This window comes from Petromyzon marinus, unplaced genomic scaffold, assembly GCF_048934315.1.
Source record: "Petromyzon marinus isolate PM22_M1 ecotype Great Lakes invasive population unplaced genomic scaffold, UKy_Petmar_22M1.pri1.0 PM_Scaffold_633, whole genome shotgun sequence".
NCBI classification, from domain to species: Eukaryota; Metazoa; Chordata; class Hyperoartia; order Petromyzontiformes; family Petromyzontidae; genus Petromyzon; species Petromyzon marinus.
In genome coordinates, this window is record NW_027423649.1 from 599 (window position 1) to 24,016 (window position 23,418).

At 57.8% G+C, this 23,418-nt stretch overlaps 1 protein-coding gene across 1 annotated transcript; it reads left to right on the forward strand.

The window, feature by feature from the left end:
- Window positions 1-764: 764 nt before the first annotated feature.
- On the forward strand, window positions 765-21,330 carry LOC116954226 (uncharacterized; the record flags this gene model as incomplete). Its single annotated transcript, XM_076064727.1, has 6 exons — window positions 765-1,003; window positions 1,347-1,810; window positions 8,248-8,366; window positions 12,894-14,482; window positions 20,060-20,146; window positions 21,118-21,330. Coding segments are annotated over 5 exons (2,492 nt in total), but the record flags the coding sequence as incomplete, so codon positions are not given.
- Window positions 21,331-23,418: the final 2,088 nt, after the last annotated feature.

Consider the following 23,418-nt stretch of genomic DNA (forward strand, 5'->3'; position numbering starts at 1 on the left):
ACTATCATCAAAGCCATCCTCGGCTTTCTTAAGCTCATCAGCAGCAGCATCAGCATCGCCATTACTGCCATTGCTGCCATTGCACTGTCATCACCACCGCCGTCATTGTCACGATTCAGAACTCATGGTGATGATGATGATAATGATGATTTTAAAAAGGATGCTGATGCGGAAATGACAATTGTTTAGATATGACGATGATTTAGTTATGATGATTATGATTGAGAAAAAAAGAGGTAATTGTGATGTTATTTTGCTGAAGAATGGGAGTTATCCGATAGCCCTGATGATTGTTATGATTACAGAATGACGGAAATTCATTAATCACGTGGCCCCACCCAAAACAAACATCTGTTACGAATCAATTGCCAAGAACATGACGATATAATAGCACCACCGACACCATCACCACCACCGCCAGAGACATAGATCCCTCATATAGCCTTTAACAGACTTGGGGCAAGCGCTGTTAACGATTTGCAACTATGAAGGCCGGCACGGCACACGGGGGCAGTAGTGTGGCCAGCACCGCGCCGGGCCGCCTTTGTCTCCCAAGTGCCGGTGTTTTACGCACTCCGCCCCAGCTACTAATTTAAGGCTAAGTCGACCTAGTGGGGGGGGGGGGGTGGGGAGGGTTGGGGGAGGGGAAGGGGGAGGCCGACGATCTGTGCTGGTCCCGCGAACGGGAAAACATCGGGGACCCGGGTCCGCTGGGGCTTCACGTCGCGCTAACCGCTGCACCGCCGCCCTCTCGGCCCTCGCAGCCGCGCCCGGCGCCCCCGGCTTGCTGACGACCCGCGCCGGCTTCGCCCTCGCCGGCCTCGCCGCGGGCGCCAACGCCAAGCCCGAGAAGGCGGCCAAGAAGCGCGGCCTGTTCCGCAGCGGCTCGCTGCTCAGCGGGCTGAAGCTGCGCAAGTCGGACTCCAAGGCGTCGCTCTCGAGCCAGCTGAGCAAGCGCAGCTCCTTCCGCAGCGAGGCCGGCGACAGCCTCGCCGAGTCGGAGGTGAGGCCTCCCCCCCCTGCCGCCCCCCCCCCGCCGCCCCCCCCCCCCGCCGCCCCCCCCCCTGCCCCCGCCCCCCCCCGCGGTGGGGTGGTGGGGGTTGTCGCTCGTTGGGGTTGTGCGCCGGGTGCTCGTAAACTCAACTACAAATTATTTTACTTACCAGGTGAAGGCCCGCTGAGCTGCATGACGAAGCGGCTTGTCGTGGCCCTTGAACCGTTTTCACCGTTGCCATCCAACGAGTCAACCTCCCGCTCTCTCCATGCGCACCACACCACTCTCCACGCTCTCTCCACACTCTCCACCAACCCCGTCCCTCCGCACACACTCCCTCGCTCCGCCACAGATGAGCTTCGGCGACGTCGGCCGGGACTCGCCCGTCGCCGGCACGACCGCGGCGGCGACGACCGCCGCCGCCGGCGCCGGCTCGGCGGCGGCGGCGGCGGCGGCGGACGAGGAGGAGGAGGCGGCGCGCCTGGACGACGCGTCGGCCACGGAGAGCTACGCGGGGGAGTGGCGCGGCGACCGTCGCTGCGGCTTCGGCGTGGCCGAGCGCTCCGACGGGCTGCGCTACGAGGGCGAGTGGCTGGACGACGAGCGCCACGGCTACGGGCGCACGACCGCGGCCGACGGGCGCGCCGAGGAGGGCAAGTACAAGCGCGGCGCCCTGCCCACGGGCGCCGGGGCCCGCCGGCGGGCGCTTATCCCGCTGCGCGCCGGCAAGGTGCGCGGCAAGGTGGAGCGAGCCGTCGAGGGCGCCAACCGGGCCGCCGCCATCGCGCGCCAGAAGGCCGACATCGCCGCGTCCAGGTGACGGTGGGGGGGTGGGTGGGGCCGTGGGGGTGCTGGGGGAGTGTGGAGGGTGGAGGTCGCTGTGGGGCGGTTGCGGGTGTCGTTGTCGTCGTCGTCACCGTTGTTGTTGTTGTTGTTGTGCATCGCTTGGTGTTGACGAGATGTTAACTACCTCGCCTGGTCTACAGGAGGTCGCGGGTTCCATCCCAACCCTGACGCCTGCTGCTGCTGTATATTTGAAGTTTGGGTGTCTCTCTCTCTCTCCCCGTTATCGCGTGGATTTTTGTCCACTCCACATTTATAATAATCAACGTCACCGTTACGAGTATTTGGCAGCTATACATTTCCACGTGGTGAGCCACTTCGTTGGGCTATCATTTGCGGTCAGTTTGCTTCTGAAAAAGAGCTACGTAGCTCAGTGGGCCTTACCTGGTAAAAATTTTTATTTTAATGATGACGACGACGACGATGACGGGGATGATAATCGTCATCTCTGAATCGTCGTCGTTGTCGTCGTTACGACCGTTGTGATTCCTCAATTGTCAGCGTCGTCGTCATAATTCCTGAATCGTCATGATCGGCATCTTTCCTGATTCAAAGTAATCATCGTCGCCACCTCGAAATCAGTAATTATTATGGTGGCGGTGGTGGCAGTGATAGCTGTTATGCTGGTGGTGATTTTGATCATCGCCATCATTGTCAATACCATCAACACCACCAGCATCATCATCGCCATAATTGTTATTACCACCACCACCATGATCATTGTAAGTCTGGTCTGGTCGCGTCCCCGTGTCGCATTTCCCCCGGGCGTCTCCTCTCGGCCCAGGGGTATGGGCTTGAGGGGAAGGTGTTGATCCTCCCAGCGCGCGTTTCAGCGTCCGCAAATAATCGCCGGGGACAGCGGAACTCCCCCCCCTCCAGCCCCCACCCCCCCCCCCAGCCCCCTACCTCCCCCGCGTGGGGGGTTGGGGGGGAAGGCTGCCCCCTCGCCGGGGCATCGTCGGGGAATTCCGTGCCCATGGCCCCACTCCGTGCAGAGTTTTGTTGGCGGCGTTTCCCCGGTCGGTTCGTCCGTGCCATCACGCTCGGCCCTCCCTCCCTCCCTCTGTCCGTCCATCTTTTAATTTCCCTTCTCGCCTGTCCGTCTGATTTGTCGGTACATCCACCCGTTCATCTATTAGTCCGCGTGTCTGTCCGTCCGTTCATCGGTTAATTTCTTTATCCCGCTGTCTCTGTCAACACAACCATCTATCCATCCGCATGACCCTCCGTCTGTCCGTCCATCTGTTCATTGATCTATCTGTCCCTCTATTCATGAGTTTATACATCCATCTATACATATATACGTATTGTCCCTCCATATCTCCACCCACCCACCCACCCAAACCCACGCTCCGAAACTCACGCACCCAAACCCACCCACCCTCACCCACCCACCCCAACCCACCTACCCCACCAACATCCACCCACGCACCTAAACCCACCCACCCCACCCACCCAAACCCACCCACCCCAACCCACCCACCAAAACACAAACCCACAAACCCACCCACCCAAACCCACCTATAAAAAAACCCACCCAAACCCACCCACCCAAACCCACCCATACAAAACCCACCCACCAAAACCCATCCACCGAAACCCACCCACCCAAACCCAAACCCACCCATGAAAAACCCACCCACCCAAACTCACCCACCCACCCAAACTCACCCACCCACCCAAACTCACCCACCCACCCAAACTCACCCACCCACCCAAACTCACCCACCCACCCAAACTCACCCCACCCCACCCAACCCACCCACTTATGAACTTGCGACAAAACACACTGCATGCGTTGTGCTCTTTTTGGGGCGGTGCCCGGGGGAGAATTGCCCCCTTTGGCCGCCACCCCCCGACCCCGCCCCCCGCCCCCCGCCCCCCTCGGGGCTGCCCCTGGGCTCCTGAGGGCGCCTGCCCACCGACTGCCCACCGGCTGTGGTGCTGCGACACGACGGGGGACCCCGAGCAGAGCGTTACGAAGTGTTGGCCGGGCTCGGGATCCCGGAATCCCGGCTGGGGGTGGCCGGGTCAGCGGCCACAGCTGAGCCAGCCCCCACCCCCTTCCCCCCACGTGTCCTCAACTCACATTGGAGTGTGACGGGGGGGGGGGTGGTGGTGGTGTGGCTGTGTGAGCTGTAGGACGTAGAGGGAAGGTGGGGACGTACAGGATGGTGTCTAGCGATGCAGTGATGAGTAGCGTGTGTGTTGTAGAGGTGTAGTGTGGGTGTGAGTAGTGTGTGTGGTGTAGAGGTGTAGTGTGGGTGTGAGTAGTGTGTGTGGTGTAGTGTGGGTGTGAGTAGTGTGTGTGTTGTAGAGGTGTAGTGTGAGTAGTGTGTGTGGTGTAGAGGTGTAGTGTGGGTGTGAGTAGTGTGTGTGTTGTAGAGGTGTAGTGTGGGTGTGAGTAGTGTGTGTTGTAGAGGTGTAGTGTGGGTGTGAGTAGTGTGTGTAGTGTGGGTGTGAGTAGTGTGTGTTGTAGAGGTGTAGTGTGGGTGTGAGTAGTGTGTGTGGTGTAGAGGTGTAGTGTGGGTGTGAGTAATGTGTGTGGTGTAGTGTGGGTGTGAGTAGTGTGTGTGGTGTAGAGGTGTAGTGTGAGTAGTGTGTGTGGTGTAGTGTGGGTGTGAGTAGTGTGTGTGGTGTAGAGGTGTAGTGTGAGTAGTGTGTGTGTTGTAGAGGTGTAGTGTGGGTGTGAGTAGTGTGTGTTGTAGAGGTGTAGTGTGGGTGTGAGTAGTGTGTGTAGTGTGGGTGTGAGTAGTGTGTGTGTTGTAGAGGTGTAGTGTGGGTGTGAGTAGTGTGTGTGGTGTAGAGGTGTAGTGTGAGTAGTGTGTGTGGTGTAGTGTGGGTGTGACTAGTGTGTGTGATGTAGAGGTGTAGTGTGGGTGTGAGTAGTGTGTGTGCTGTAGAGGTGTAGTGTGAGTAGTGTGTGTGGTGTAGTGTGGGTGTGAGTAGTGTGTGTGGTGTAGAGGTGTAGTGTGAGTAGTGTGTGTGGTGTAGTGTGGGTGTGACTAGTGTGTGTGGTGTAGAGGTGTAGTGTGGGTGTGAGTAGTGTGTGTGTTGTAGAGGTGTAGTGTGAGTAGTGTGTGTGTTGTAGAGGTGTAGTGTGAGTGTGAGTAGTGTGTGTGGTGTAAAGGTGTAGTGTGAGTAGTGTGTGTGGTGTAGTGTGAGTGTGAGTAGCGTGTGTGGTGTAGTGTGGGTGTGAGTAGTGTGTATGGTGTAGAGGTGTAGTGTGAGTGTGAGTAGTGTGTGTGTTGTAGAGGTGTAGTGTGGGTGTGTGTGTGGTGTAGTGGTGTAGTGTGAGTAGTGTGTGTGGTGTAGAGGTGTAGTGTGAGTGTGAGTAGTGTGTGTGGTATAGTGGTGTAGTGTGAGTAGTGTGTGTGTTGTAGAAGTGTAGTGTGAGTAGTGTGTGTGGTGTAGTGGTGTAGTGTGAGTGTGAGTAGTGTGTGTGGTGTAGTGTGAGTAGTGTGTGTGGTGTAGAGGTGTAGTGTGAGTAGTGTGTGTGGTGTAGAGGTGTAGTGTGAGTGTGAGTAGTGTGTGTGGTGTAGTGGTGTAGTGTGGGTGTGAGTAGTGTGTGTGGTGTAGTGGTGTAGTGTGAGTAGTGTGTAGTGTGTGTGGTGTAGAGGTGTAGTGTGATTAGTGTGTGTGGTGTAGAGGTGTAGTGTGAGTGTGAGTACCGTGTGTGGTGTAGTGTGAGTGTGAGTAGCGTGTGTAGTGTGAGTAGTGTGTGTGGTGTAGTGGTGTAGTGTGGGTGTGAGTAGTGTGTGTGGGGTAGAGGTGTAGTGTGGGTGTGAGCAGTGTGTGTGGGGTAGTGGTGTATTGTGAGTGTGAGTAGTGTGTGGTGTAGAGGTGTAGTGTGAGTGTGAGTAGTATGTGTGGTGTAGAGGTGTAGTGTGGGTGTGGAGTAGTGTGTGGTGTAGAGGTGTAGTGTGAGTAGTGTGTGTGGTGTAGAGGTATAGTGTGGGTGTGAGTAGTGTGTGTGGTGTAGAGGTGTAGTGTGAGTAGCGTGTGTGGTGTAGTGTGAGTGTGAGTAGCGTGTGTAGTGTGAGTAGTGTGTTTGGTGTAGTGGTGTAGTGTGAGTAGTGTGTGTGGTGTAGTGTGGGTGTGAGTAGTGTGTGTGGTGTAGAGGTGTAGTGTGGGTGTGAGCAGTGTGTGTGGTGTAGTGGTGTAGTGTGAGTGTGAGTAGTGTGTGTGGTGTAGTGTGGGTGTGAGTAGTGTGTGGTGTAGAGGTGTAGCGTGAGTGTGAGTAGTGTGTGTGGTGTAGTGTGGGTGTGAGTAGTGTGTGTGGTGTAGTGTGGGTGTGAGTAGTGTGTGTGGTGTAGAGTTGTAGTGTGGATGTGAGTAGTGTGTGTGGTGTAGTGTGGGTGTGAGTAGTGTGTGTGGTGTAGAGGTGTAGTGTGGGTGTGAGTAGTGTGTGGGGTGTAGTGTGGGTTTGAGTCGTGTGTGTGGTGTAGAGGTGTAGTGTGGGTGTGAGTAGTGTGTGTGGTGTAGTGTGGGTGTGAGTAGTGTGTGGTGTAGAGATGTAGTGTGAGTGTGAGTAGTGTGTGTGGTGTAGTGTGGGTGTGAGTAGTGTGTGTGGTGTAGAGGTGTAGTGTGAGTAGTGTGTGTGGTGTAGTGTGGGTTTGAGTAGTGTGTGTGGTGTAGAGGTGTAGTGTGGGTGTGAGTAGTGTATGTGGTGTAGAGGTGTAGTGTGAGTGTGAGTAGCGTGTGTGGTGTAGTGTGGGTGTGAGTAGTGTGTGTGGTGTAGAGGTGTAGTGTGAGTAGTGTGTGTGGTGTAGAGGTGTAGTGTGGGTGTGAGTAGTGTGTGTGGTGTAGTGGTGTAGTGTGAGTAGTGTGTGTGGTGTAGAGGTGTAGTGTGAGTGTGAGTAGTGTGTGTGGTGTAGAGGTGTAGTGTGAGTAGTGTGTGTGGTGTAGTGTGGGTGTGATTAGTGTGTGTGGTGTAGAGGTGTAGTGTGGGTGTGGTGTAGTGTGGGTGTGAGTAGTGTGTGTGGTGAGTGTGAGTGTGAGTAGTGTGTGTGGTGTAGTGGTGTAGTGTGAGTGTGAGTAGTGTGTGTGGTGTAGAGGTGTAGTGGTGTAGAGGTGTAGTGTGTGTGGTGTAGTGTGTGTGAGTAGTGTGTGGTGTAGAGGTGTAATGGGTGTATGGGTGTGGTGTAGTGTGTATGAGTAGTGTGTGGTGTAGAGGTGTAGTGGTGTAGTGTGAGTAGTGTGTGTGGTGTAGAGGTGTAGTGTGGGTGTGAGTAGTGTGAGTAGTGTGTGTAGTGTGTGTGGTGTAGTGTGAGTAGTGTGTGTGGTGTAGAGGTGTAGTATGTGTGGTGTAGTGTGAGTAGTGTGTGTGGTGTAGTGTGAGTGAGTAGTGTGTGTGGTGTAGAGGTGTAGTGTGTGTGGTGTAGAGGTGTAGTGTGGGTGTGGTGTAGTGTGTGAGGTGTAGTGTGAGTGAGTAGTGTGTGTGTTGTAGAGGTGTAGTGGTGTAGTGTGAGTGTGAGTAGTGTGTGTGTGGTGTAGAGGTGTAGTGTGAGTAGTGTGTGTGGTGTAGAGGTGTAGTGTGGGTGTGGTGTAGTGTGTGTGAGTAGTGTGTGTTGTAGATGTGTAGTGTGTGTGAGTAATGTGTGTGGTGTAGAGGTGTAGTGTGGGTGTGGTGTAGTGTGCGTGTTGTAGAGGTGTAGTGTGTGTGAGTAGTGTGTGGTGTAGTGTGTGTAGTGTGTGTGTTGTAGAGGTGTAGTATGAGTGAGTAGTGTGTGTGTTGTAGAGGTGTAGTGTGAGTGAGTAGTGTGTGGTGTAGAGGTGTAATGGGTGTATGGGTGTGGTGTAGTGTGTGTGGTGTAGGTGTAGTGTGTGTGAGTAGTGTGTGTGTTGTAGAGGTGTAGTGTGAGTGTGTAGTGTGTGTGGTGTAGAGGTGTAGTGTGAGTGTGTAGTGTGTGTGGTGTAGAGGTGTAGGCTGCTGGGTCCTCCTGGTGGTAGCGGCTGTGTCGCGGTGTAGTGGCGGTGTTAAGCGGTGAATTCACCGTAGCCATTGACACCGATCTCAGCGTGATCACGAAGTTACAGCCGCATCAACCAGATAACAATGGGGGTGGAGTGATGGCGCAGTGGTTAGCACACCGCGACGCGAACCTGGCGAGCCGAGTTCGACTCCCGGCCCGACGCGGCTCTGCGCGTGTCGTTCCGGGACTAGCGCTCACACCTAAAACGCGCGCCGCGTGTTCATTGCGTGTTGGTCGCGTGTTGATCGGATTTTCGTCATGCGTTAGTTGCGTGTCGGTGTGTGTGTCGGTCGCGTGTCGGTCGCGTGTCCGTCACGTGTCGGTCGCGTCTTCATCACGTGTCCCGTCATGCATCGGTCGCGTGTCGGTCGCGTGTCCGTCACGTGTCGGTCGCGTGTTCGTCACGTGTCGGTCGGGCGTCGGTCGCGTGTGCAGGGCCGGGCACGCGCGGAGCAAGGCGGAAGCCGCCGACTCGGCGGGCGAGGTGGCGCAGGAGGAGGCGAGGACGGCGCGTGGCATCGCCAAGGAGCTCTCGCCGTCCTTCCACCAGCCCGGTGCGTGGTGACAAAGACAAAGGTTCCCCCGCCCACCCTCCACACCGTAGCCTCTAACAGACTGTTGGGGCAAGTGCTGCTGCTAGCGAGCGGTGCCCACGAGGGTCCGCGGGCGCACGAGGCGCGTGGTGTGGCCAACGCCGCCAACGCCGCCACGCCCGGCCGCCTTTGTCTCTCCCCACCCCACCCCCCCTGCCCGCCCCCCCCCCCCCCCAGTGCACCCAGGTACTCGTTCGTTTAAGGCCGAGTCGACCTAGTTTAGGGGACCGGTTCGGATAATCGTCACTGGTGTTGGCCTTAACAGACTGTTGGGGCAAGTGCTGTTAGCGAGCAGCAGCGCCCACGTAGGCCGATAAACGTGCACGCACACACACACACGCACATACACACACACACGCACACACACACGCACGCACACACACACGCACGCACACACACACACACACACGCACACACACACGCACGCACACACACACGCACGCACACACACACACACGCACGCACACACACACACACGCACACACACACACGCACACACACACACGCACACACACACACACGCACGCACACACACGCACACACACACGCACGCACACACGCACGCACGCACATGCACACACGCACGCACACGCGCACACGCACACACACGCACACGCACGCACACGCGTGTGCCTCGCGTGTTAATGCTGCCTTAGCGAGGATCACGAACATTAATCCCGCGACGCGTCTCCCATCATCCAATATCTCCGCAGTCGTAATCGTCGGCGGTGGGGGCCGGTGGCGCGGTGGCGCGTTACGTAATCGCTAACGGGGATAAATAAGTCGATAATGGGGTAGGGGGGGCGGTGGCGGGGGATTGGGGGGGGGTATGAAAAGTGGCGCTACGGAGCGCCGAGAGAGCGGCCGCCGGCGATGTCTTATTGGCCGTCGAGACGAGAGAGAGGAAAAAAAAGCGCACGATTTAAACTTTTATTTTTTGACTTAAAACTTTCGTGACTGCAGGAATTCATATTCTGCGGTTCTTTCCGTAAAGTCACGTAGATGGAAAAAATAATGACAATAAAATAATGCGAAATAAAAATGAGGCGAATAAAAAATATCACGACGTTCCGATCGCAACACAAGCGGTCGTCATCGGGAACGATGACGACCGCTTGATTTGTATTTTTTATTATTTTATTGTTATTATTTTTTCTATCCACGTGACTTTACCGAAAGAACCATAGAATATTTAAACTTTTATTTTTTTTACTTTACCAGGTAAGGGCTCCCCCCCCCCCCCCTCCCGCTGATCTACGGAGCTCTTTTATTCTCAGAGGCGACGAAGTATCGTCGTGTGGAAATGTATCAGCAGTGGACAAATGCTCTGACCGGTGCGCCAATGACTCTGCTAGACGACAAAGATCCCCCGTCTAGCCTTAACAGACTGATGGGGCAAGTGCTGTAAGCGTGGCCAGCACCACGCCCAGACACACTATTCTTTACTGCTATTTTTTATTTGCCAGATAAGGCCCCACTGAGGTATGCGACCTGGCCACAAACGATAGCCCATCATCACGTGGACATTTACAGCAGCCGAATACTCTTTAACGCACGTCGTTGACTCTAAATGTGGAGGGAGAAACCGGAGGTCCCGGAGAAAAATCCACGCGACCACGGGGACAGACATGAAGACACGCAAACTCAAAATATACAGCAGCAGCAGCAGGCGTCAGTGTTGGGATCGAACCCACGACCTCCTGTATACCAGGCGAGGTAGTGAACATCTCCTAGCCACCGTGTTACCCACGGTGGCTTGGGTAAACGGACGCGTCGTGGCTGAGAAGGGATGTTGACCAGCGGATGAGACTGGGTGCTGGAACGGCAGCCAACGGACGGAGCCGCGAGCCCGGGGAGATGCAGCGACGCGGATCGCCACGCTCGGGGGGAGGCCTTCGTCCAGCTGTGGATAGACCTTGGCCGCTGACGATGACGCTGCCGATGACGACGATTCGCGCTGTCGTTTTTGCGCGCTCAGCGCGGGGTGAAGGAAGTCCTCCGTTTCGGAACGTTCCCAGGGGGGGGACGGTGCATCGCCCGCCCCCCCCCCCGCGTCATAGAGAAAGAACGGCCCACGGAAGTGGATTTCACAGAACAACATCTGAGATACCTTCAAGGCGGGGGGGGTGGGGGCGTGGTTTGGGGGCACGCGAGGCACTTTCCCACGCGGCGTGAGGAACGTCTGTCGCGCGGCGGCGAAAGCTGAACTTAATTATTTTATTTGCTCGCTAAACTTTTTGGAATGTTTCTTGCCGAATTAGGGCGCAAAGCCACATTTAGCGGAGTGAGGTCTTTTTTTTTTATCTCGTGCAGTCGTCAGAGCCTGGGTTAAGAGCGTCAACTCCGACTGGACGCCTGTGAAAAAGAGCTTCACAGCTCATCGGATTTTTGCTTCCCAGTGAGAGGTTTGTTCATTCCGATTCTGAACTCGCCACGCTTGAGAATCCGGTTCAACCCCCGGCGCTGGAAAGCTCGGGTTGGGAGCCAGGATCCCGGCGGTATTGGCTCGGAGCTGCCCGGCAAAAACCTTGAATCGAACCGCCACCCACACACCACATACACCGTCACAATCTACACCACACACACCACACACACACACCGTCACAATCTACACCACACACACCATACACACCACACACACACACCGTCACAATCTACACCACACACACCACACACACCGTCACAACCTACACCACACACACCACATACACCACACACACCACACACCACACACACCGTCACAATCTACACCACACACACCACACACACCGTCACAACCTACACCACACACACCACATACACCACACACACCACACACACCACATACACCGTCACAATCTACACCACACACACCACACACACCACACACACCACACACACCGTCACAATCTGCACCACACACACCACACACACCGTCACAATCTACACCACACACACCACACATACCGCCACAATCGACACCACACACACCATGCACCAAACACACCACGCACTACACACAACACGCACCACCCACCGCACACACTCCCACAATCCACCCACCACACACACAATGATATCCACACATCAAACACATCACCATCGCACTCTTCACTTCACACGCACATCATGACATTTTCACGTCACAAAGACAAAGATCCACCGTGTAGCCTTCACAGACTTTCGGGGCAAGTGATGTTAGCGAGTGACACCTCTGAAGGCCGGCACGGAACTCTACCAGGCGGGTGATCAGCACCACACCCGACCGCCTTTGTCTCCCTAGTGGTAACGTAATTTTACACACCGCACCAGGTACTCATTTGAAGCTGAGTCGACCTAGGGGAGCCCCAGGACCGGTTCAGATAATCGTCGCCAGTGTTGGTGGTCGCGAGCGGGAATCGAACCCGGGTCGCCCGGTTCGCAGCGCCGCGTGCCAACCCCGTACCACTCCCGCTCCCTGCATCGCGCACACACACACACACGCACGCACGTGCCATGACATCCACGTATCACAGCTGACTGGAACGCCACGGCCTGGCCCCTCCCGGTGGTGGCGGTGGCGGCTGCGGTGGCGGTGGGGGGAGAGCGTGCCGCGGGAATGCATGCCGTTCTATCAATACCCGCTGCCCATATCGGAGAGAGCCGAGTGTTCCTCCTCCTCCCCGGTGATTTAACGCCGAACGGCACCTGTTCCGCAGAGATGGGCGAAGGATCGACGCGGCTCCAAACTCAACGCGCGCGTGCGTGTGCGTGGGAGTGTGTACGCGTGTGTGTTGAACTTCGTTCGCGCTGTAACGTAGCCAACCGTGCTGAATCGCAGTTGTCAAGACATGTGTTTTCAATCTGGATCTAAAAGTACGTAGAGAGCCATGCACTCTATACGTAGATACCCATCGACTCTATACATGGAGACCCATAGATTCTATACATACAGACCCATAGACTCTACACATAGATACCAATAGACTCTATACATGGAGACCCATAGACTCTATACATACAGACCCATAGACTCTACACATAGATACTAATAGACTCTATACATACAGACCCATAGACTCTACACATAGATACCAATAGACTCTATACATACAGACCCATAGACTCTACACATAGATACCAATAGACTCTATACATACAGACCCATAGACTCTACACATAGATACCAATAGACTCTATACATACAGACCCATAGACTCTACACATAGATACCAATAGACTCTATACATACAGACCCATAGACTCTACACATAGATACCAATAGACTCTATACATACAGACCCATGGACTCTATGCATTGAGACCCATAAACTGACATCGAGAACAAATTGTTCAATTGGGATGTCACTCACGCACTCAACGAGCAGTAACATGGCCCTCTCCTGCGAAAACCCTGGCAGCATCCTCCTGAAAAAGACCAACCCTCTAGACTTGGCGAGGCTTGCGTGGGTAAACAAGCGGAACAACAACAACAACCCCCCCCAATCTCCCCGTCACCCCACCCCCCAGGCCTCGAGTACCAGCGGCAGAAGTCGGCACGCGAGGCCGCGGGCGAGGAGCACAAGTACCGCGGCTCCGACGAGCCCATCGACCGCTACAGCCCCGAGCTCTACCACGGCGGCGACGACGGCACGGCCCGCTCCACCCCGCGCTCCTCCAGCCCTCCGCCGAGCCCCGGCGGCGGCGGCGGCGGCGGCGGCGGGCTGCAGCTCCGCGGGGGGAACCCGGCGCCGTTCGTCACGCGGTCCAGCCCCGAGCTGCGGCACTGCGGCGCCGCGGCGGCGTCGGGCGCCGCGGGCGATGGCCAACGCGGCCGTGGAGCGGCGAGGAACAACGGGGAGACGGGAGCCGGCGCCGATCGGGCGGACCGCCGCGCCGCCGCGGAGGCGCCGGCGGACGAGCGGAAGCGGCGCGCCGACGGCGACATCGGCGCAGGGGTCGCGCCGTCGCCCGGCGGCGGCGGCGGCGGCGTGACGGCGGCGACGGGGGTCGTGACCCCTAACCCGGCGAGCGGGAGCCGCCACTCGAGCAGCTACGAGCTGCAGATGCGGCCGCTGGAGCCGGTGGCGGGGGGGGCGGCGGCGTCGGCCACGGGGGCGGCAGCGGCGCGGAGGGCCGAGAGGGACGGGAACTATCCAGCGGCGGAGGAGGAAGAGGAGGAAGGTGGCGAGCAGCCGCAGCGGCAGTATCAGCAGCAGCAGCAGCACGAGTCGGCGGACTACATCTCGTACTACCACGACTACCCGGTGAACACGCGCGTGTCCATCATCAGCGACGGCGCCTTCGACTTCGTGCCCGCGACGCCGACGCTGTCGCCGGCCGAGAAGGCGTTCTTCGATCGCGGCGACGTGCCGAAGGAGGAGGAGAGGGAGGAGGAGGACGAGGAGGTGGAGCTGCTGCTGCGGCAGACGGAGGATGCGACGGTGGCAGCGGAGGTTCAGACGAGGGAGAAGAAGAAGAAGAAGAAAGAGGAGGAGCTGGAGGAGGAGGAGGAGGAGGAGCGTGACACTGAAGCCGGTTTTGACGACGGACGAGTGCCCGGAGGAAAGAAGCGCGTGGCGTCAGGAGAGCATGGGGCGGAGGCGGAGGAGGAGGTGGAGGATTGGGAAGTCCTGGAAGAGGAGGAGGAAGGAGAGGAGGAGGAGGAGGACGTCGGGCGACAGAGGCGGGAGCGCCGGGGGCAGACGAGGGGCGACGAAGGGGACGTGGCGGGGGCCATCAAATCGGAGCGGGAGTTTGACGACGAGCCGCAGTTCCGGTTCACGTTCCCGGAACCGGAGCCGGCACGGCCGGCCCATTCGGGGCCTCCGCGGTGCGGCGCCGAGGAGTCCCCCGAGGCGTCGCGCCGGCCTCCCGCTCGGCAAAACCCAGAGCCGGAGTCGCCGCCGGCACGATCGCGGGAATCGAAACCGCGGCCGGAGTCGCCGGCGAGGCCCCGCGGGGCGTCGCCGCGTGACCCCGCCGCGGAGGAGGAGCAGGAGGAGCGGAAGGAGGGCAAGGAGGGGCCCGAGCGGAGGAAGAGGCCGTCGGTGTCCAAGGCGGCGAAACCGAAAGTGGAGGTCATCGAGGAGGTCATCCGCGTGCGAGACAGAACACCGGTGAGTGGTGGTGGCGGTGGTGGCTGTGGTGGCTGCGGTGGTAGTGGAAAAGTAATGGAGAAACGGGAGCAAAGAGCAAGGAGAGGTGAGGAGAGGGATGAGGATGAGGAGGCTGCTGTGTCAGGGCCTCCACGCTGCTGCTGCTGCTGCACGGAGGAGCGGCGTCTGTTTTCACAGTGGGCGGGGAGAGGGGTTCAGAGTGGGAGTGGCCACAAGAGAAGCCACGTGATGTACCGGAGGCTTGAGCTGGTTTCGACAGACAGAGTTTTACAGATGAGAGGGGGTAGGCATTCAGAGTGGGGGCGGTCACAACAGAAAGTGACGTGCGACTCGTGGGAGGCTTGAGCTCGTTTTGAGAGAGGGATGACGACGACAGTGCCCCAAAAATTTACATCAACACCCCCCACCCACCCACCCAAACTCTCTCTTGCCAAGCGCTTACGACAACAGCCTTTCTTCTCGATTCAAGAGACGCACCCGTTACAACTTCGACAACAGTGCTGCCCGTTGGCGGCCGGCCGTGCGTGTGTCCATCGACTTGCGATCGTGGCGAAGGAGGTGTGGGTGGGGGGGGGTGGCGGTGGCAGTGGGGGGGGAGGAGGGGGTCACGGGGCGGGTCGTGGCGCGACCTGCCGCCGATCTGACCACCGCGAAAGATGTGGAGAGAGGTGGAGAGAGAAAGATAGAGGGAGAGAGCGCGGTGGAGATAGAGGGCGAGAGGTGGAGATAGAGGGAGAGGAGAGGATATTAATGTTTGTATAAAAAAACAAAAAATGTTATCGCTGAAGCCAGCAGGGTTTTACGTGTCGGTGTTGGCGCCACCACCGCCGCTTACTCGGCGCGCGCCGGCCGGCAAACGGGCACCCCGGCCACACCGCGACAGTGCCGCGGATCCCCAACGGTCGGCGCGGCACCGCGAGCTTTGCCGCACAGGGGGATTCGCCCCGGTCGATTCGATCGCCTGGCACGGCAGTTGGAACGGGGGGCACCGGCTGCTGCCAACACCGCCGCCACTACCAACAAAACAAAGATCCTTCCCCCCCCCCCCCCCCCGTGTAGCCTTAACAGACTGTTGGGGCAAGTGCCTTTAGCGAGCAGCACCTATGAAGGCCGGCACGGCGCACCTGGGGGTGGGTGGTGCTGTTTTTCGCGCACCGCGCCACATGCGCACGCACACGCGTGTGTTCACAACACACGCGTGTGCTCACAACACGCGTGTGCTCACAACACGTGCACGCCCGCAACCCACACTCCGTGTAACCCGCGTCGCCCTTGCAAAAGAGGCCATGTTGCTGCGTGTCCCTCCACGGGGTGACGTCATCTCCTGGTTAAATAAAGAAGACTGACTGCCTGACATACACAAAGATCCCCCGTATAGCCTCAACAGACTTTTGGGGCAAGTGCCGTTAGCGAGCAGCACCCACGAAGGCCGGCACGGCACACACGAGGGGCGTGGGTGGACAACACCACGCCCGGCCGCCTTTGTCTCCCCAGTGGCGACGTTTACACAGCGCACGAGGTACTCATTTGAGGCTGAGTCGACCCAGGGGAGGCCCAGAACCGGTTCAGATAATCGTCACCGGTGTTGGTGGCCGTGAGCGGGAATCGAACTCGGGCCGCCGAGTTGGTAGCGGAGAGCGCTAACCGCTGCGCCGCCGTTCCCCACAAACCATGTACACAAAGACAAAGATCCACCCCCCCCCCCCCCCGTATAGCCTTGATAGCCCCTTGGGGCAAGTGCAGTTAGCGAGCACCTATTTACACACGCGCTCACGCACACGCACACACACGCACACACTTCTCTCGGCAGTCGTTTTATTTCGGTCGCGAGTGCTTACGCGTGCACAAGATCTCGGAGCGCCACTTTAAATGTGGAGGTCAAATTTCCGCTTATTTATGGATCCTTGCGAATGTGGGACAACTGCCGCTTGCGGTGGCGCCGGGCGAGGGGGGAGGAGCGAGTGAGAGAGAGAGAGATGTGTAGGCGGGGGGGGGGTTGCGGAGAGAGAGAGATAGCAAGAAACGGAGAGAGAGGGAGATAGCGAGAGAGAGAGAGAGTAGATAGATAGCGAGAAGGGGGGAAAAAAACGGCGAAACGAGTGACAAATACTCAAGGTCAGGAGTATCACCGGGAGATCGATGAGAGTTGAAGGCCATCGCCAACTAAAAAATGCGCAGGGTCAGGAGGTCGACGAGAGGTCAGGGCCGTCGCCAGCAAAAAAAATACGCAGGGTCAAGAGGTCGACGAGAGGTCAGGGCCGTCGCCAGCAAAAAAAATACGCAGGGTCAAGAGGTCGACGAGAGGTCAGGGCCGTCGCCGGAAATTCTCACAGCGCAAACAGGCCGCCACGAGCCACGGCGCCGCTGTGCTTCTTCACGGACGGGCACAGTCGGCGGTGGTTTCAGAGCAAGATGGGTTGGGGGGGGGTGGGACGTTGCGATGTTGCCGCGTGGATTCTTCTGCCGCCGTTGCTGCCAAACGTCCGCAGCGAGGGGGGTGGTGGTGGGGGTTGGGGGTGATGCCGGTGCTGATGTGGGTTTTTTTGTTGCCAAATTTTGCGGTGAAATTATTTATTTTTTTGTTTTCAAATCCGGACCGTGACGCCCTCGGCACACCTGCTCGTAGCCTGGCTGCTTTTCAGACGTGGCGGGGATCTCTCACGTCCACTGCAAGTCAGGCGGTGCACGGTGTTTTTACGGTTCATACGCCCGCAGTATGAACTCAAAAAAACTGTTCCTATTTTAACCGGGTAAAACCTCACTGAGCTACAGAGCTCTTTTGCAGAAGAGACCTGGCCGCAAATGATAGCCCGACTAGAAGCGGCTTATCAATATCACGTGGAAATGTATAGAAGCCAGATACTCTAAATGCTACCACGGGAAGCAGGGGCGGAGCCAGGATCTTGACTTTGGGGGGGCTGACTTCAATATTCTGAGATATCCAGTGTTCATGTTTTCCAATGGGCGCCACAAATGTGTAAAACAAATTTTATTGGATTTGAACGTGGAGTTTATTAATAGGTCGGAGCCGCTGATGTGGCTAATAATTTCGATAAGTTCGAAAGGCTGCCGCTCAAGCAGCCTGCAGGGCAGCACGAGGTGGCAGCCTGCAGGGCAGCACGAGGTGGCAGCGCAAGGTGGCAGCCTGCAGGGCAGCACAAGGTGGCAGCACAAGGTGGCAGCCTGCAGGGCAGCACAAGGTGGCAGCCTGCAGGGCAGCACAAAGTGGCAGCCTGCAGCATTTTGCAGCAGCCGGATATCCGGTTATTCCGATTACCGACTTTGCCAAAAATTCAGGGGGGCTAAGCCCCCCCCAGCCCCCCCCCCCCCCCCCGTGGTTCCGCCCCTGACGAGGAGAAAGACTTGCAAACTGCAAATATACAGGTGCCAGGGTCGGATCCAACCCACGACCTCCTGTATACCTCCAAGGTCCGGTTTTACTATCTCATCGCCAGTGAATCTGTGGGTGAGTTGGGCGAGTGAGTAGAATCGGTATGTGATTGGATGGGTGAGTAAATGAGTGGGTAAGTGAATAGGTGGGTGGGTAGGTGAGTAACTATTTAGGTGTGTGAGTAGATGTGTGTGTGTGAGTGGATGAGTAGGCGGGGGAATGGGTTCGTAAGTGAATAGGTAGGTGTGAGTCGGTAGGTTAGTGAGGTGAGTAATTTGCTTAGTGGGTGACGACGCAGTTTGGTAGTTGCATGAAAGGGTGAGTAGGTGAGTGTAGTGGTCGGCGCGCTGCGCTACGTACCCGGCGACCCGAGTTCGATTCCCGCTCGCGGCCAACACCAGTGATAGCGATTATCTGAACCGGTCCTGGGCCTCCCTTAGGTCGAGCATCTGGTGCGGAGTGTAAACGTCGCCACTGGGGAGACAAAGGCGGCCGGGCGTGGTGTTGTCCACCCACACCCTTCGTGTGTGCCGTGCCGGCCTTCATAGGTGCTCACTAACAGCACTTGCCCCAACAGTCTGTTAAGGCGAGTGTATGAATAGCGAGTGGGTGGGCGAGTGTGTGAATAGTGAGTGGGTGAGTGAGTGTGTGAATAGCGAGTGGGTGGGCGAGTGTGTGAATAGCGAGTGGGTGGGCGAGTGTGTGAATAGTGAGTGGGTGGGTTAGCGAGTGGGTGGGTTAGCGAGTGGGTGGGCGAATGTGTGAATGGCGAGTGTGTGAATAGCGAGTGGGTGGGTTAGCGAGTGGGTGGGCGAGTGTGTGAATAGCGAGTGGGTGGGTGGGTTGTCGAGTTGGTTGATGAGTCGCTTCCCTCCTCCCCTTCCCTTGGCTCGCTCCCTCCCGCTCTCCGTAATATTGCCGAGATGTTTATTCCCAGATGTTCGATCCGCGACGGGCACATTCCGCTTATCCCGTCGTCGTCGTCGCAGTCGGCGGCGGTGTTGTTGCCGTTTCTCGCCGGGTTGTTTTTTTTTTTTACCGCAGCTGTCTCCCCCTCCCGGTCGCGTTGCTTCAGCAAATTCTCGACCCCTTCCCTTAATCCATGCCCATGCGCTCCTAGAGTTTCACACGGACCACCAACACATGGTGCCTTATCGAAGGGGCCGCTGCTGCCGCTGCTGCCGCTGCTGCTGGCCCCACAGTGCTTCGAGCAGTTGACACGCCGCAATCCGGAGGTCACCGGTTGGATGCGACCTCCCAGCGTGGCGCTTGAAATTACCGTGGTGGGGGGGGGGGGACAATAGGGTGCCACGGTTAACTCCCTCGCCCGGTATGCAGGAAGTCGTGGGTTCGATCCCGACCCTGACACTTGCTGCTGTATATTTGGAGTTTGCGTGTCTCTCTCTCATCATCATCATCATCACGGTAGCTAGGAGATGTTAACTCCCTTGCCTGGTATGCAGGAGGTCGTGGGTTCGATCCCGTCTCTGATGTATATTTGTATATTTGGAGTTTGCGTGTCTCACTTCTTTTTCAGAAGCGACCTGGCTATCGGCAAGTTACAGCTCAACCAAGGTGGTTTACCATCGCGTGGAAATTTCTAGCGGCCCGAATACTCTTAAACACGCGATGTTGACTCTAAATGCAGAGGGGGAGAGAGAGACACGCAGATGCCTAATATACAGCAGCAGGCGTCAGGGTCAGGATTGAACCCACGACCTCCCGTATACCGAGCGAGGTAGTTAACATCTCGCAACCGCAGCGCCCCCGTTCTGCTCGTGCCGCATAGGGTCAGCTTCCAGCAGGAGGTCCCCTAGTGCTGTGGACGCTGCGTCAATTGTGCGGTATGATTGCCAGTCGTGTTGCGCAGCGTTAATGCCCGTCTGTGTGTGTCTCCCCCATGTGTCCGTGTGTCTCTCTGTGTCTCCCCCATGTGTCCGTGTGTCTCTCTGTGTCTCCGTGTGTCTCTCTGTGTCTCCCCCATGTGTCCGTGTGTCTCTCTGTGTCTCCGTGTGACTCCGTGTGTCTCCGCGTGTCTGTACCTCCACGTGTCTGTGTCAACATGTGTCTCCGTGCAACACCGCGTGTCTCTGTGTCTCTGTCTGCCTCCGTGTGTCTGTGCCTCTGCGCGTCCCCGCGTGTCCGTCCCCTTGTGTCTGCCTCCGCGTGTCTCCCTTGCACTTCAGGAGCAGAAGGCCATCCTGACGTCCATGCTGGTGCTGCTCTTCATCGGCCTCTCCGTTCTCTTCGCTCACGTCTTCAGCTGAAGAGCGGTGAGCTGCAGCCGCCGCTGCTGCCGCAGCTACTGCTACCACTGCTGCCGCTGCTGTTGCTACTTCTGCTGCCGCTACTTCTGCTGCCGCTGCTGCTGCCACTGCTGCTACTTCTGCTGCTGCCGCTGCTGCTGTTGCTGCTGTTGCTACTTCTGCTGCTGCAGCTGTTGCTGCTGCTGCTTCTGCAGCTGCTGCTGCTACTTCTGCTGCAGCTGCTGCCCGCCTCCTTCATCTGCATACTATCGAGGCTCCTGAGAATGACGACATCTTGACATCGTCATCATCGCATTCTTTATCACCGTCGGCCCAGTAGTGCAGCACGGCTCTTACGGGGTGATTTTTAGGTTTTCAACTCAACTGAAAGCGCCCCCCCCCCCTCCTCCCAGCACTGTTGAGCAAATCGTGGGACGTCATCATAATTAAGACTCTATATTTATTCATACTGGGGGAATCCGATGAGCCGTGAAGCTCTTTTTCACCGATGTCCGGTCGTGATAATCATTGAGTATGTGCGGCGTTGGCGCTGTCGGAGGAAGTTTCACGGACACTGCCTGGCGGTAGATTCACAGAGGTGGGCAGTGATGATGCTGATGCTGCTGAGTGGTTTGCAAGGTAAACGTTTCAGCATTGTGGATGTTTGGCCAACGTCGGCTACGGTGTGAGTGAGCGTGTTTAGCTACGGGAGGGAAACGGGAGAACCCAGACGTAAACCCACGCAGAAGCGGGGGGGGGGGGGGGAGAATTGACAAACTCCGCTCAGTCACACATTCACACACTCACAACACTCTCACACTCTCACCCCTGCAGAAGCAGGAGGAGAATATTTGTACAAACTGCACTCAATCCCACACTCGCCCAATAACAATACTCTACAGCACGACGGACAGACAGGTAGAGACAGATCCGTTCTCTCACACCTTGTACCCCCCCCGCCCCCCGCTCTCTCCGTCTGTCTCTTGTCCCCTACACAGAGAGGTCACGGGAGACGGCACGGCAGGGGAGGGGGAGGGAGGGAGGAGGGGGGGTGATCCGGCGCACGGAAGGAGGGCGAGAAGATTTTGTTGTTGTTGTCGTCGTCGTCGTCACGAGCTGGCGTTGCTTTGAAGATGAAACGGAGGAATTGAAAAACGCCACGACCACCGGTCTGAGAGGGGTGGCGGTGGGCGGTGGGCGGGGGGCGGGGGGGGGCTGGAAGTGGCGGGGGGACGGCCAATTGGGGTCACTCGCCAGAGACTCCACACCGAAGTAAACAAAATCAGAACTCTTCCATTTGGGGCACCGGGGGGGGGGGGGGGGGCGCCTTTTTGCCGGTGGCGCCGCGCGACCTTCGACCCCCGCGCCGTTGCCCGGCGCAGCGCACGGCCGCCGAGCTTCGCTTGGTTTGCGGGAGCGCGAGCCCGATGAGACCGCGCGGGTCTCGCGGATAGACAAGCAGACGGACGGACGGACGGGGAGATGGGCGGACGGACGGACGAGCGGGTGGACGGGCAGAGAGATGAGAGGGGCAGACGAGACACAGGCGAAGCAGATGAGCGGACAGGCGAGCGGGGGATATTCATGATGAAGGGGTTGGTTTTTTGGGGGGTTTAGACAAGCAGGCAGGCAGACGGACAAGAGAGCAGACACGCAGACAGAGACGCAGACAGACAGACACGCAGACAGACACGCAGACAGAGACGCAGACAGACAGACACGCAGACAAACACAAGCATGTTGCAGTATTTCGCTTCGCCGAAGGCTGAACTTGTAATTGTTCTGTGACACAACAAAATATATAATGAACCTGAATGCCTGATTTTTATTATTTTATCGTTTAGCGTGGAGGGGGGGGGGGGTTTGTGGGGGTGGTTGGTGGTGGGAGGGACTGCTGGGGGGAGGTGAGCGAAGAGCAAAGGGTGGGGCGGTCGGGTGGGTGGGGGTAGTAGGGTGGAGGGGGGGTAGTGGGGTGGAGGGGGGGTAGTGGGGTGGAGGGGGGGGGTGGCGGCCTTTGATAATTTCCAATGCCGGGAAGGAACGAGGGAAGACGCGAGGGGACGTTGGAGCGAAACGAAGCAAAAAAAATGAATCTCCGTCTCGCGAGTGTCCACGCGCTGCCGGCGGCGGCGGCAAACCGGGCACCGCGGCACGGGGAAAAGAAACGGATTGTTCGGCAAGTGATTTGGTTAAGGTGGTTGCGTGGTTGTGGCAGGCGGGGAGCTGTGGCGGTGACGCTGCGGTGAAGGTGGTGGCGCGGCTGTGGCAGGCGGTGACGGTTCGGTGAAGGTGGTGGTGCGGCGGTGGCGGTGCGGTGACGGTGCGGTGACGGTTCGGTGAAGGCGGTGGCGCGGCCGTGGCAGCCCGGCGTGGGCTGCCTCGCGGCCACGGTTCGCGTTCGTGCGAGGGGGGTTGGCCCGATCCGGCGTTTCCTACGGCCACAGGGACGAGACCCGGGCGCCGCCGATGCACGTTTCTGGTCACGTCCGGCCCCGGCTCGGCTCGCTTCCTGCTCCCGGCGCCGCTTCAGAGAGCCGCCAGGGGCGTCTGTGGGGCCCGGCCCCTCCACTACTGGGCAGCCGGAGGCAGTCGCACTCCCAGCAGCAGCAGCAGCAGCGGACGGCAGAGGAGCGACGCTCGCAACAACGAGCGGAGTGCCGGAGGAGGTGGGGGGGCGCTAAAAATGCAGCGAGTTGGCGCAGTAGGGGGCACAGAGGTGTTGCATCTTTCTTTTTTTTATTTGACCAGGTAAACCCCCACGGAGCTCTGATGCTCTTTTTCAGAAGTGACTTGGCGCATCACAAATGATAGCTCTACGAAGTGGATTATCGCGTGGACATTTAAAGCAGCCGAATACTGTAAACGCGTGACGTTGGTTCTAAATGCGGAGGGACAAACCGGATGACCCAGAGAAAAATTAACGCGACCACAGGGAGAGAGAGACACGCAAACTCCAAATATACAGCAGCAGGCGTCAGGGTCGGGATCGAACCCGCGACCTCCTGTATATCAGGCGAGGTGTTTAACATCTCCTAGCCACCGTGATGATGATGAGAGAGAGAGACACGCAAACTCCAAATATACAGCAGCGGGCGTCAGGGTCAGGATCGTACCCACGACCTCCTGTACACCAGGCGAGGTAGTTAACATCTCCTAGCCGCCGCCAGTGATCTCAGTCGGTCAACACACGGCACCAGCTGGGGTCCGTCCCGTGACCCCCTCTGTCAGGGGCGAGCCTTCGACGCTTCACGTGGCCTCGGCGTGCACCTGGCCTGGCACAGGCGCCGTGGCGGTGTCAC